The sequence below is a fragment of the Lithobates pipiens genome, unplaced genomic scaffold (genome assembly GCF_037356315.1).
Source record: "Lithobates pipiens isolate NorthernLeopardFrog02 unplaced genomic scaffold, aLitPip1_a1.2 Scaffold_28, whole genome shotgun sequence".
Classification (NCBI taxonomy): Eukaryota; Metazoa; Chordata; class Amphibia; order Anura; family Ranidae; genus Lithobates; species Lithobates pipiens.
In genome coordinates, this window is record NW_027507789.1 from 114,457,433 (window position 1) to 114,473,285 (window position 15,853).

Sequence of the window (15,853 nt, forward strand, 5' to 3'; positions counted from 1 at the left end):
CTATCTATTTGTCCTGTTTACTTTTAACATCAAAAGTGACAGGAAAAGGTCACCAGAACAGTAAGAGAGGGGAAACCAATAGGTACACTAGGAGGTTATTTAGGAAAGGCAAATCTTCGAAGTGCAGCCGCTCTAAATCTAAATCTAAAGGGTTGATCTGAAATGAGGGGAAGCTCTGCTGATTTTATCATCCAATCATGTGCAAGCTAAAATGCTGTTTTTTAAGTTCCTTGCATGTCCCCATCGGATCTACAGCTACTTTACTTCCAAGTGCACTTACAGTGCAAAGTGGACTTTCCTTTAGTAAATAACCCCCCAGTTCTGGTGACCTGGGTCCCCAATAGATTCCCTTAATTTGAAGGGATTTCCTATTACTTGCTGTTTTGGCTGTGGGACTGGAAGTGAAGGTAAATCTCCCCAATGGGACACAAATGGCAAAAAAACTGTCAGGGGCTGTAATCCTCCCTTACTCTATCCAAAATAAAAAAAACAATACTTTATCCTATAGTTCTACTTTACGTCTATGGGGTTGATTTACTAAAGGCAAACAGACTGTGCCCTTTGCAAAGTGCAGTTGCACTCTTTATGTGCAGTTACTCCAGAGCTTAGTAAATGAGGTAAAACTACACTTTGTAAAGAAAACCTATTCACATGCAAAGAAAAAGATAGAATTTTTGCTTGCACATGAAGGATGATGGAAGTCAGCAGAGCTTCTGATCATTTACTAACTAGTGCCTCTAGATGGAGTGGAGGAGCATATAAAATACATATGTCCATGTAGAAAGAGATACAATGATACAAGAGACACAATGTAACATTTCTATAGCACAATAGTAGGAATTAGTAAATAAATATAAGGAGTGTTTCAGAGATATACAGTATGTATTTCCTATGCTCCTCAGCTCCATCTATTGGTCACAATGCAGTATTTTACAAAAGTATTTCACCCTCCAGTATCTGTTCTTATTCTGTATGTATGGACTCCGCACAGTACCACTTCTCTTGTCTTGTATGTTGGGTGTAATTCTCAGTATCTGTTCTTATTCTGTATGTGTGGACTTTGCACAGTACCACTTCTCTTGTTCTGATCATTTACTAAGCTGTGAAGTAACTGCAACATGCAGAGTGCAGTTGCAGTTGGCAAAGTGCACAGTCTATTTGCCTTTAGTAAATCAACCCCTATGTATTCTAAACTTGACATTGTGCTTGAAATTCAGCATCAAATGGAAATGATGTTTCTGTGTTGTGCAAATCTTGAAATTCTTTGCCTTTTAACTGATTGCACAGTAATAAGGGCATCATTGTGTACATTATACAGGCGGTCCCCGGTGTTGTGTTGAATATTGTCCCCCGTCGGATAGTGTCTGCCCTGTAGTGTGCTTGCGCAGTACGGAGGACAAGGAGATGCCAAAGGTCTCTGGAGATGAACGACACCTACGCACTGAGTCCAGGTTCAAGACCACCATCCAAGTGGACATACAGTTAGAATAAAAAATTGCTGAGCGAAGCAAGGCCGTGCCCAAAGCGCGGCGAGCGAAGCGAGCCCGCGAGGGGCCCTGCTACTAAGTGCTACCGTATGTCCACTTGCATGGTGGGGCTTGAACCTCGACTCAGGGCAGAAGGTACTAGCAAGTGCGCAGGTGGCGTTCATCTTCGGAGTCTCCTTGTCCCCCGTGCTGCGCCTGTGCAGTACGAGGCGGACACTATCCAATGGGGGGACAGTTTTTGGCAGAACACCGGGTTACAAACAAGATAGGGTCTGTAGGTTTGTTCTTAAGTTGAATTTGTTTGTAAGTCGGAACAGGTAAATTTTTTAAGTGTAGCTCCAGCCAAACTAATAATTGTGACGTTTTTTGGATAGCATAGGGAAGGATTAACACCCCTGAAACATTTGTTTTGCTGTCAATGTCCCTGTTCAGAAGATTTCACCTCACTTTCCTTTTCTTCTTAGTAACCCTTTATATAGTAAAAAGATAATTCCCTCCCCCTCCCTGAGCCTGCTAGAAAAAAGTGCTTCTCTTGTTTGGAGTGTGTATCCATTAAGATACACTGGTTCTTAAAAAGAAGGTAGTCGTACAGATGTAATTGCAGCTTCTGGTCCTGGTGAAAATCAGAAGGTTATTATACAGAGATATCAATAGTAAATAAAGGAGATTCATGTAGGCTGAAATTTGCCTTTCATGTTGTCAGCCCACAACAAGAAATTAGGCGCAAAGTGCGTATCTGGCAAAGCGCCAAATGTTTTCTGTACTTGCAGGGTGTTTAAAGTGATAAAACGCAGGGAAATGTGCATGTATTGCAGAGATGTACTGCATATTATTATTATAATTATTTTTTCTGACATACACTTTAAGCGTCATTGGCCATTAATTCTTTCATCAGCTAGGCCCAGTTTTTTTATGTCTTTACTCAACTTGAATATCTCTATCAGTATTTAAAAGCAGTTTTTCCCCGTAAATTGGTAGTTCCCTTTGTGCTGAAGTCCATGTGCTTGCTGAAGTCTTTCCATTTCCCTTTGTAATTTTCATGCTTCCGCTCCTCAGTCTGTTTTTGATACACTTTTGTCCTATCATCATCATGAGAATTTGATCCTTTCTTACTAAGGGCGGCCATACATGGATCAAAATTTGGCCAGCTCAGCAGGAATCAGTCGTATTTTTATCCATTTATGGGCGAATGGGGGAATTTGGTATTTTTTTTTCAAAGAGTTTAAAGCGGGAGTCCGCCGGGACTCCGCGTTTTTTTTTTTTTTTAAAAGCCAGCAGCTACAAATACTGCAGCTGCTGACTTTTAAAATAGTGACACTTACCTGTCCAGCGCGCCCGCGATGTCGGCACCCGAAGCTGATCTCTAGATCGTCTCTCGGGTGCTGCCGCCGCCATCTTGGGTATGGGAATCAGGAAATGGAGCCTTTCGGCTTCATTTCCCGGTTCCCTACTGCGCATGCACGAGTCGCGCTGCGCAATAAGGACGGTCCCCGCTGCCTCTGGGATCTGTGTGTTTCCCAGCAGGCAGCGGGGCACTTGCGGAAAGGGGCGGGCACTTGCGGAAAGGGCGTAAATATACGCCCCTTTCCGCAGAGAGCCATCCCGGAAGTGGGTGCAGATACCTGTACTGTACAGGTATCTGCACCCCCCTCCCCCCTGAAAGGTGCCAATTGTGGCGCCGGAGGGGGGGAGGGTTCCGATGAGCGGAAGGTCCACTTTAGGGTGGACCTCCGCTTTAAAGAGGAAGTAAACCCTCTCTAAAAAAAAAAAAAAAAAAACACTCTGCAAGACAAAGGCATAATGAGCTAGTATGCATAGCATACTAGCTCATTATGAATTACTTACCTGGGATCAACTCCCCCGCAGCAGTCCTCGGTCACCTCCTCCGTCGCTGTCATGATTCCCGGAGTACAAAACATATTACAGTGCACACATTCGAGAATGACATTTCCAGCAGGCTAGTTAAAAACACTTGAACTTATTCAAAAAATATGGAGGTTTGGTCACACTATATGGTTATATATAGTGCTAAGCCCACTTACTGCGTCAAAATGACCCGAATTAGTGGATCCTACCCTAGTAATAGAATAAAAGAGCCTGCGTCTCAAGCATGGGAGCCAAACTCCTCTATGTGGGAGAACTGAAGGGATTCCTCCTATCCACTGGTGGCCACTAAATGAGAGGTAATGAAAGGGGGGAGGGGTGCTCCAGCCCAAAAAAACCTTGGTCAGGGTCTATTACAATATACTAAAAACATATTCAGCTCTCCCACATAGAGGAGTTTGGCTTCCATGGTTGAGATGCAGGATCTTTCATTCTATTAATAGGGTATGACCCACTAATTCAGGGTACTTTGACACAGGCAGTAAGTGGGCTTAGCACTATATACCCATATAGTGTGACCAAACCCCAGTATTTTTTGAATATGTTCAGGTGTTTTTAACTAGCCTGCTGGAAATGTAATTCTTGAATGTGTGCACTGTAATATGTTTTATACGGTTTGTTGATCTTATAGCAGCACCATCTTGAATTTAAATGCATTAGGGTGTGCCCCCCAAATATGTTTTTTGTATGATACCCAGAGAGACTTCCGTGTATCGCGGCTCCGGTGCTATGACTGGCCAGAGCTACGATGATGCCACTCCCGCACATGCACGTGGGAGCCGTTAGTGACGGCACAATCCCATTCAATAAACGGCACGATCAGTGCGCCTGCGCCGTAGACATCGGTGCCATCTTTCTTGCAAATATCTCCTTAACCGTGTAGGTTAAAGTGGAGGGCCACCCTGAAAAAAAAATACATTAAAAATTAGAAAAAAATCTGAAAAAAAAATGAATTTTTTTTTTCTTTAACTTACCAGAAATGCCTGTTGCACGTCATCCTAATCTGCCTCTTCCTCCTCCGCGGAGATCTTCTTTCTTCTCTCCTCCGTGCGGCGTCTTCTGGGTAATGGGTCGCGCTGTGTTCTGGGAACTGTGTGTCCCAGGACACAGCGCGCCCCATTCACAAAGCGCTGCGCGACTTGCGCATGCGCAGTAGGAAACGGGCAGTGAAGCCGCAAGGCTCCACTGCCTGTTTCCCTTAGATAGAATGGCGGCGCCGGGACCCGAGAGCCGAGGGATGGGTCGGCCTTGGGCGGCCGACATCACGGGCCCCCTGGACAGGTAAGTGTGCTTATTAAGTCAGCAGCTACAGTGTTTGCAGCTGCTGACTTTTAATATTTTTTTTAAACCGGCCATCCTCTTTAACCACTTTCAGACCGGACCAATTTGCTGGTCAAAGACCAGACCACTTTTTGCGATTCGGCACTGCGTCGCTTTAACTGACAATTGCGCGGTCGTGCGACGTGGCTCCCAAACAAAATTAACGTCCTTTTTTTCCCACAAATAGAGCTTTCTTTTGGTGGTATTTGATCACCCCTGCGGTTTTTATTTTTTGCGCTATAAACAAAAATAGAGCGATAATTTTGAAAAAAACGCATTATTTTTTACTTTTTGTAATAATAAATATCCCCCAAAAATATATAAAAAAACATTTTTTTCCCTCAGTTTAGGCCGATACGTATTCTTCTACATATTTTTGGTAAAAAAAAAATCGCAATAAGCGATTATTGATTGGTTTGCGCAAAAGTTATAGCGTTTACAAAATAGGGATAGGTTTATAGCATTTTTATTAATAATTTTTTATTATTTTTTTTTTTACTAGTAATGGCGGCGATCTGCGATTTTTATTGTGACTGCGACATTGTGGGGGACCCATCGGACATTTTTGACACATTTTTGGGACCATTGTCATTTATACAGTAATCACTGCTATATAAATGCAGTGATTCCTGTGTAAATGACACTGGCAGTGAAAGGGTTAACCAGTGGGTGGCAGTGTAGGGGTTAAGTGTTCCTAGGGGTGTGTTACTAACTGTGGGGGGGTTGGGCTTTCATTTAGTGTACACTGATCTCTGCTCCAATCACATGGAGCAGAGATCAGCGTCACTAGTTGCTAGGCAGAATGGAAAAATGTTGTTTATACAGCATTTCCTCCATTCGGCCGCTCAGTGAGACGATCGCGGGGATGCCCGCGGCGATCGAGTCCGCGGGTCCCGCGACCGGACTCACGGGGGTCCCGACCAGCGCGGGAGCGCGCCGCCGGCGGCGCGCTCCCGATGGCACGGCGGCAACGAAGATTGGACGTACATGTACGCCAATATGCCTGCCCGTGCCATTCTGTCGACGTACATCGTCGTGCGCTGGTTGGGAAGTGGTTAAGGAGATATGTCTTGCGCCTACAGGTAAGCCTTAATATAGGCTTACCTGTGGGTCAAAGTGGTCTATAAGGGTTTACAACCACTTTAAGTCCTGGCTGAAGTTCAGGATGGTTTTTGTAAAATACAATATATTATGTATTATAAATGTAAAGGTTGGTTTTGGCTGGTATGGGTAAAGCCAATCATTTGGTCCAGGCTGGGTAAATGTTGGTTTATTAAATGTATCAGAGTTAAATGTCAGCTTTGAACTAAGTCGCTCAAACACCAGCTGTGAATTTGTTCAATGCAGTCTTATTGAAGTTAGTGAAATAAAAAGTTTGTTTTGGCTGGTTAAGGTAAGACAGGTTAGGTCCCGTTTGAATGAATGTAGGTTTAAAGCATGTTTAAGCCCTTGTACACACGGTCAGAGATTCCGACAACCAAATCCGTCAGATTTTGTCCGAAACTGTTGTATACACACGGTCAGACAAAGTTGTCGGAAAATCCGACGTGATGACATTATTTCATTACGATGGGACTATGTTCAGGCTAGTAGCCAATAGCTTTGGTGTAGGAATTTGATCTGAGCATGCGTGGCACTTTGTCCGATCGGAATTCTCTACACATGATCGGAGTATGTCCGATCGGAGCATTTTGTTTGAAAATATTTACGGCAAGTTGGAAAAGTTGGTCCGACGGATATTCCGATGGAAACAGTCCGATGCAGACCACACACAGTCGGAATATCCGACAAAACGCTCTGATCGGACACATTTCGACCGTGTGTACAAGGGCTTAGAGCTATAAGTAAGCTTGGAATCCGCCAGGTCAAACACCAGCTTTTGATCTGGTTTGTTTAGTGCAAGCTTCTGTGTTCCAGAACTTTCGATCTCTGGGAATCCTGGTTGCAGGTTGTCATCATCACTGTTAGCCTGGGTTCACACCAGGTGCGGTGCGAATTCACAGCGTATTTGGCACTGCATCTAAATCGCAACCCATCCACACAAACCAATTGGGGACTGTATGGTAAAGACACCCTGCAATTGGTTTGCAAAATGCCATGCGGACAAAAAACAGATCCTCCGCTAGTTTGGTGAAAATACAGTGTGATTTGAGCCATACACATGCATGGCTCAAATCGCACTCCAGAGACACTGTATTTAATTTGCACAGGGATGTGCTGTGATTCCTGTGTGAATTACATGGGGTGTTTTTTAAAGTTTTTTAAAGTTTCTTTAAACAGTAAGTGATATGCGATTTGGGCTGGATTACAGTGGCCCTTTGATTCCTACTGTACTAAATTGTATTGTAATTGTACAATTGTACTGTCTGCCTTTATGTTGTAAATCACTGTGTAAACTGTTGGTGCTATATAAATGCTGTATAATAATAATAATAAATTATTCTTGATAATATTGCAGTGCATATAGTAGAAGCAGAATTATGAACTGTAGAGCTCCTGGACAATCCTAACTTACTATATAATACCCCTCTGTCTTTTTGTAGATGGACCCAGTGCAGAAAGCAGTTATTAATCACACCTTTGGTGGGCCTTCTCCTCCGAGACGGAAGCCTTTTATATCCTGCAACGTCTGTCATCTCAGGTTCAACTCCCTGGTAAGTAAGAATAGTATAGCAAAGATATTCTAAGCAGGCCAAAACTCACTATGGGCATATTTGCTAAAATGTTCATGGGCATTGAAAGTCATTGTGCGACCTGCAAGTTATTGTAAGTGGAGAATGTATTTCTCTTCTTTTCTTTTATATGGGCCATTCATTTAAAATGGCATGCTGTTAACCTTCTCTACAATCTGATTTTAAACATGAAGATTTATCATATTAAATTGTTTTTTCACCTTATTGCATTCTATGCGATAAGGTGAAAAACCTTCTGTGCTTCAACTCCCCCACCCCTTTTTCTTCTCATTGCCCATCCAATCCAGCAATCCGGCAATGTGCATGAGATAGATAGCCATTGACTCCCGCTGCTGTCAATCAAATCCCTTAACATGGGGGCGGGGCTGAGTCCCGCTGTCTGTGTCAATGGACAGGAGCGAGCCTGCATGGGTGCCCCAAGGGAAAGCGGCTTTCCATGGGGGCCTGGAGTGCCGCGGGCACCCCAGAAGAAGAGGATAGAGGGTTTGCAACCCCTTTAAGGGCATAAACACATCCAAGATGGCGCTGTTCATTGACACTAACCATTTTGCTGAGTACTGCCACTTGTTGTCTTGATGACTACACATCCCATAGTTCCTTGCTGCCTCCAAGCAGTGATTCCTGTACTGCGATTGATGACTCTGCTTCCTGAAACTCCTCCTCTCAGCACCTCTGTAGTTCAGAAGGCAAGTTCTGTGACCTTTTGTGACACAACAGTGCCATGGTAAATATGTGTCATGGAATTCAAGTAAATGTGTGGAAATCTTAACAAAGTAAGTTTACAAACTTCAAGATTATTCAGATTAATAGGATAAGGTTAAAATACAAATTAAAATTGAAATTAGAAATAATTAGCACTAATTAACACTAGAACTATTAGGAACCAGTAATTGTTAAGGCAATAAACATTTTGTTTAAAACATAATGTGCTGCACTATTGTAATGCACAATGCGATATATGTCAGCACAATTTAATGGAGATCACAATATATAGAGTGCAGTGGTGATGTGTCCGAGTGCTTAGACCGCTCTGGTCAGGAAAAGAAAACAGTTCTATGGTCAGCAGATGGACAGAATATTTGGTTAGCTGTAGTCAGTGGGAGGAAAAAGTTTCCCCGACGTTGGCCATTAGTACTGCTGTAAGTGGTCAAATCAAAAGATGAATGTTCATTGAGGGGAAAGGCGGGGTAACAATGCTTAGTGGGAAGCAAGGGGGTGAGCTGTGGTGCACAATGGCTGTAGTAGAGGGCATTGGTCCTCATTGATGGGGGTCATTGGGAGCACAATGCAACACAACACAACGTTCTATGCTCCTCCAGCAGAACCTATGTCTCACATGGGTAATATATTTCTGCTACAGTAGTGAGGCAATGCCTACTGCTTTTGTTATTGTATACCATCCAGAGCACAATGGATGATACAGCCTGCTGAGCACCCTAAACAACAGAAATCGCTGTGCAACCAAAAGGAACACAGCAGCGTTTTAAAATACAACACTTGGGAAGTCAGAGAGGTCATTCAGCCATGTTTGCTTTGTCTGGTACTGGAAACCTCTACTCCTTTTCCCTCTTCACCTCTTGGCTGCCACATCGTGTCCTGTAGAAGTAGGTTTTGAGCCTAAAAATCAAAGCACCACATTAAAGTGTTGAGAGTCCAAAATTTGATTTTACATCAAATGTTAAAAGATAAGTTCACCTTTAAAAAAATAAAAAAATAAAAATGCACATTTTTTAGTGGTATAAATATGTGCATTTACTATTTTTTGTAGGAGCCTAAAAAGCATTAAACCTGCAATCAGCAAATGGCTGATGCATTTAATGTCTCCTGCAGACTGTCAGGCCGCGTACACACGGGCGGACTGTTCGCCCAACTTTGTCCGTCCAACAGTTTCGGCAAACAGTCCGCTCAAAATTAGCATGGACGGACATGGCCACACACGACGAACGAACAGTTTGCTGAAACCGTGCGCGATGACGTGAACGGCACGTACGACGGGACGAAAAATACGACGTCCTATACACTGCATTATAGCTTTCGGCGTGAAAATCCTTTCTGAGCATGCGCGCAACTTTGTTTGACGAACAAGCCTACACATGAGCGGACTGTTCGCTGAAACAAGGTTTCAGCGGACAGTTTTTCGGAAATTCCGAAAAACCTTGTCCGTCCAACTGTTCGCTGAAACTGTCCGCTGAAAGCCCACACACGAGCGGACTGTCCGCCCAAACACTGTTCAGATGTCTACGTGCAAGCAGTTTTATGCCCTGTACACATGGTCAGACTTTCTGACGGAAAATGTGCAATCGGATCTTGTTGTCGGAAAATCCGATCGTGTGTGAGCTCAATCGGACTTTTCCAATTGGAATTTCCAACATACAAAGTTTGAGAGCAGGATGTAAAATTTTCCAACAACAAAATCGTTTAAATTCGTGTGTAGACAATTCTGATGGACAAAGTGCCACGTATGCTCAGAATAAATTACTAGACAAAAGCTATTTGTTACTGCCCTCTTTATAGTCCCGTCGTACGCGTTCTATGTCACCTCGTTCTGAACGATTGGATTTTCGTGTGTATGCAAGACAAGTGTCGGAAAAATCCGACAGATTTTGACATCGGAATGTCCGACCGTGTGTACAGGGCATTACACTTACAGGAAAAATCAATTACTACCACAGTGCTCAACAGCGCCGTGGTAGTTCATTGAGACCAACAAGCCAACAGCCGCAAAGGCTGTGAGTAGTTGTAGTCCATTCATTCACAACTGCTGGTGGTAAAAAAAATAAAAATAATAATCCTAGCATGCTAGTATGCATACTAGCACATTATGAGAGTATTACCTTAGAACAAAGCATTCCAGCAACGCAATGTCAGTGCTGAGATGGTGACGCACACGGGAGCCACCGTTTCCTGCACTGTAATCTGAACCCTCAAAGCGCATGTGCCGATGATGTCATCGGCTGCATGCACTCCGAATATCTCCTAAGCTGTGAAAGTTTAGGAGATATTCACAGTACCTACAGGTAAGTTTACAACCACTATAAGTAGATGATACAGCCAGTGTGTTTCAAGGGCCACACCTCACCCCCTTTATCTGGATTTCAGATAAACAGTGTCTGTTGATGGGGGCTCAAAATGATTTTAACTCTTGGTTGCGAGTATCTGATGCTGCAGCTGCTGACTTTTAATATATGGACACTTACCTGCTCAGGGTGTCCGCAATGTCCTCACCCGAAGGCGATCTGTCCCTCAGCTCCCAGGTGGAGGCGCCAGCATCTTCGGTACAGGAATCAGGAAGTGAAGCCTTGCGGCTTCACAGCCTAGTTCCCTGCTGTGCATGCGCGAGTCGCGCTGCACAATCTCACTGGTCCATGCTGTCTTCTGGGACCTGTGTGTCTCCCAAAAGACAGCGGAGGGGTGGCGGAGGAGGGGCCAGACCTGTCGTAGATAGCCGCGGAAACTGCGACGATCTATGCCTGGAAATGGGAGCAAATACCTGGATTATACAGGTATCTGCTCCCCCCTCCCCCTGAAAGGGTGTCAAATGTGACACCAGTGGAGCGGAGGAATCCAAAAAGCGCAAGTTACATTTTTGGGTGGAACTCCGATTTAAGGTATTTTCTGGTTATTATTATAATACAGAATTTACATAGTGTCAACATTTTTTGCAGCGCTTTACAACATAAGGGCAGACAGTACAATTACAATACAATTTAATACAGTAGGAAGCAGAGGGCCCTCCTTGTTAGAGCTTACAATCTAAGATGGATGGTCTAGTGATACAAAAGATAATAACTGTGGGGGATGAACTTGTGGAGAAAATAAAAGTACAGTTGTTAGTTGGAGGTGGGATAGACTTCTCTGAAGAGAAGGGTTTTCAGGGACTAAAAGTGGAGAAACTAGCAGATAGTCAAACAGATTGGGGTAGGGAGTTCCAGAGGATGGGGAAGGCTCGGGAGAAATCCTAGAGGCGAGCATGGGAGGAGGTGACAAGGGAGCTGGAGAGCAGAAGGTCTTGGAAGGAACAAAGGGAACTATTAGGTTGGTATTTTGTGACTAGGTTAGTGATGTAGCTGGGGGCAGAGTTGTGGATGGCTTTGTAAGTTGTTGTTAGTAGTTGGATTTAATTTGTTGGGTGATCGTGTGTGGGCTCCAACGGACCTTTGCTGTCCAAAAATCTGACGGACTTTAGAAATAGAACATGTTTCAAATTTTTTGTCTGGAACTCCGCCGGACCCAGTTCCTATTGAGAAAATCTGTTTGTGTGTATGCTAGACCGACAGACAAAAACCTACACTAGGGCAGCTATTGGATACTGGCGATGAACTTCCTTATTCTAGTTTGGTCCTACGCCATCACATTCGAATCCGTCAAACTTTGGTGTGATTGTGTGTGGCCAAGTCCGTTGATTTGGAAAATCAGTCAGAACTCCTCCAAAAGTCAGTCGGGAAGACCGTCGGACCTAGTCCGTCGAAAAGTCCGGTCGTGTGTACGCGGCATAAGGGTATTATTTGCAGTTTTTGAAAAAATACTGATACATTTGCACAGCAAATAAATCGACCCTGTAGAGTTGAGTGTTGTCATAATTTTGACATACTAAACAAATGAATACTTCTCTTAGCACTTCTGTATGTTTAGCCATGGCTGCAGTATATGTTTAGTTAAGGTGGGTCTGACAAGTTGTAATAGGCTATAGGAATGCAGATCCCACTGTTTTGGGGTAAAATGTTATAATAATTTTGTTAGTATATGGCTCTTTATTTCCTCCTGCACAAATGATACAAGAGCTTGTTCACACTGTGTGCAGAGTCTCTGTAAGGACACAGGACACACAGAAACAGTTGTTTTCTATGTGCGCTTCTATGACACCAAAACATTGTTTACCTCCTGCAGAGTTTAATTCTGCAGACCCGTGGAAAATGATGCAGCTCTGCATGTGAATAGATGTACCGTGCAGAAAAACGTTTAGCAAAAAAAATAAAAAATCCTCCCATCAGTAAAAACAGTGACATGAAAACTAGATTAGGAACCCCACACTTTTTTTTTTTTGTATTTGCCACGAGGTTTCTATACTATATTCATATCAGACCCTTAACCTGGATGATGGTCTGGTATAGATATTAAGAAGGAACCCCACATTTTGTTCTCACTTTCTGCCTTGGGGTTTCCTCTTTATATTCATAGCAGACCTAATTCCATGCAGTTTTTCTCATCTCAACCCACAAATGAGAGGAGAACTGGATGACACGGGATTGGTGTGAAGAAAAACACACATGAAAGCTGATGTCAACATACATAATTCCATCGGAAACGCACATAAAAACTTGTGTCTGCACATCAAATCTGCACTTTTTTTTGCCAGATTTTTTGCATGTATGGTGTGAATAAGCCCTATCTAAATGTAGAGGCTGTATTTTCTTTGAAAATATATTTTATAAAAGCTGTTATCTGTTCAGATTTTCTGATACGAGTAAAATGGTGTTACAATAATTGCATCTATTCATTTGTCTTTGCTAAGCAACTCCATTATTTTAAAGGTCATATTTCTTCTCTTGGCAATAATGGAGCAATGCTTGTTTGGGCATTTTACATTAAGTCCAAGACAGTTTAAGCAAGTACTGTATGCTGAAAAGCAGAGAGGAGTATTACACAAGTTAATTCATTTAATGTTGCATTGGGCATGACCTGCATTGAACACAGCTCATCTATGAACAGATAATAATATAAATTTTATTCCAAGTATTAGCTGTCATAGTTTCTTTAAAATAAACCCTTTATCACTGGAAGCCGTGTCTTCTGATCATAAAAGATGGGTGGGTTTAATGTATCCACCTGGTAGCCATTTAACCTATGAATGAAGAATTGACGAGCCAAGCTAATTCTTCCCTGGTCTATTTAACACCACTGGCTGTGCTGGTTAATGGCTGTAGATGCAGTTAAAATCATTAGACCCCTGCAGAGACACTTGGATGCAGAGATTGCTCCTTTTCTTATCACCATTTCAGCAGCACATTACAGCGGGGAATGCACATGTTCACATGCTGTAGGTCAGGACAAGGTTTTGTTGGGATGGTTATGAGTGTTTTTTTGGGGGATAAACTGTATTATCAGTGAATTCAATACTGTCTCTCCATCATCATTAGATACACATGGGTGACAAAGCCTCTGAGACTGGTGAATCCCAGAATAATGTATTGGAGGCACTGTGCTACCGTGTTCTATCTGTGTATCTGCCTCACAGAAATCCCATTGTGCTGCATGTCCGTTGCAGACCAAAAATCATGCATGCAAGATTTTCAGTAGCACGTGGTCATATTCTGATCCATCAGAAGGCAATTGGATATTCCCAGAATCAAAAAAAGTCTGGTGTTATTACCAGCTCTTGTATCCATGCATTCACAAAACAATCTACTGAGCTGACCAGAACCAGTTCCACATTTTCACAGCTCTTAGCCCTTGTACACACGGTCGGAGATCCCGACAACCAAATCCATTGGATTTTGTCCAACGGATTTTGTCCGAAACTGTTGCATACACACGGTCGGGCAAAGTTGTTGGAAAATCCGACTTGATGACGTTATTTCGTTATGACGGGACTACGTTCACGCTAGTAGCCAATAGCTTTGGTGTAGGAATTTGATCTGAGCATGCGTGGCACTTTGTCCGATCGGAATTCTCTACACATGATCGGATTATATCCGATCGGAGCATTTTGTCGGAAAATTTTACCAACAAGTTGGAAAACTTGGTCCGTCGGATCCTCCGACGGAAACAGTCTGATGTAGACACAGTCGGAATATCCAACAAAACGGTCCGATCTCCGACCGTGTGTACAAGGGCTTACTGTGAGGAAGCCTTTCTGTATGTGGAGGTGAAATCTGTTTTCCTCCAGGCATAAAGAGTGCCTCCTTGTACTCTGTAATAACCTGACAGTAAATAACTCAAAGTCACTATATGAACAACCTATGTGATTATACATGGTGATTATATCCCCCTAAATTGCCTCTACTCAAGAGAGAATACATTCAGTTGAAGATGGAGCTTCAAGCTTGCCTTGGAACCTAATGCCGCGTACACACGATTGGATTATTATTCGGAAAAAGCTCTGATGGTTTTCCCGACGGAATTCAGACGGAATTCGGCTCAAGCTGTCTTGCCTACACACGGTCACACCAAATTCCGTTCGTTTATAATGCGGTGACGTACAACACGTACGACGGGACTAGAAAAAGGAAGTTCAATAGCCAGTAGCCAATAGCTTCTGTCTCATAGTTGAATCTGAGCATGCGTGACTTTTGGCGCGTCGGAATTGCATACACACGATCAGAATTTCCGAAAAGAAAGTTCTTCCATCTGGAAAATTGAGAACATGCTATCAATTTTTGGCTGGTCGCATTTTCCGATGAAAATAGCCAGTAGCCAATAGCTTCTGTCTCATAGTTGAATCTGAGCATGCGTGACTTTTGGCGCGTCGGAATTGCATACACACGATCAGAATTTCCGAAAAGAAAGTTCTTCCATCTGGAAAATTGAGAACATGCTATCAATTTTTGGCTGGTCGCATTTTCCGATGAAAAGCTTTCATCTGTCTTTTTCTGGCAGGAATTCCGATCGTGGCATTAGGAGCGCTGTGAATGATAACACTGTATAGAGTTAGAAAAATGTTGATGGTATATAAAAAGAAAGTAGGAAAATAAATAAAACAAAGATGAAAACATAAAAGGGGTAGTAGAGTATACAGGGAAAAAAAAGAAGTAATGACCTTCCCAAAAGCCATCAGGGTTACATGGATAGAGAGACTAACATATCACATATGTTTGATATTGCTGAGATTTTCCGCTAGCGTTTTTTCAATAATAGTCATGCTGATACTGCTCTTAACCTCCTCAAATCCTAAATTTAGCTAAAAATAAAAACATAAAAATCAGCAGAAGGGACATAACTTACAGTTAGTATGTGTTTCTTGTGTTGATTTTTCTTATTTCACTAGAAAACGTCCTTCCTCCCACAACCACCCACCCCTGCTGCTGTAATGTTCCAGTGCGTCGAGGGTTAATACTAAGCTGTATGGGCTGACAGGAGCGCTTGACAAGAGAGCTTGACTATGCCCATCCTTCCGTGCCAGATCTACCATTCATAGAAGCTGTACTTACAGTAAGCTGCTATTAATAACGCAGGATATGCTGATTTTTATGTTTTTATTTTTAGCTAAACAGTAATTTGCTTGGTAGTAACAAATAACAAGTAACAAATAAATGTTTAGGGATAAATTTGGAAGATTCTTATTTATTGTAGTTATGCTTGCCTTGCATTTCTGTGGAAGTTCTGGTAAAGCATTAGGTCATTGAGGTTGTTAGCCTTAAAGTAGGCAAAACATTTTTTTCATTTTGGATTGAGTAAGGGCGGGCCATAACACCTATCGGTTTATTTTTTGCCATCTCTGTCCCATAGGGTAGATTTCCCTTTACTTACTGT

At 42.8% G+C, this 15,853-nt stretch overlaps 1 protein-coding gene across 2 annotated transcripts in view; it reads left to right on the plus strand.

Annotated features, from left to right (window-relative positions):
* The window catches only part of ZNF385C (zinc finger protein 385C), a 619,764-nt gene that overhangs the window by 519,803 nt on the left and 84,108 nt on the right, over positions 1 to 15,853 (plus strand). For both annotated transcript variants that reach the window (XM_077459559.1, XM_077459560.1), the window contains one exon: positions 7,235 to 7,345. In XM_077459559.1, the coding sequence (XP_077315685.1) occupies positions 7,235 to 7,345 (111 nt within the window). The remainder of the gene's footprint in view (positions 1 to 7,234; positions 7,346 to 15,853) is intronic.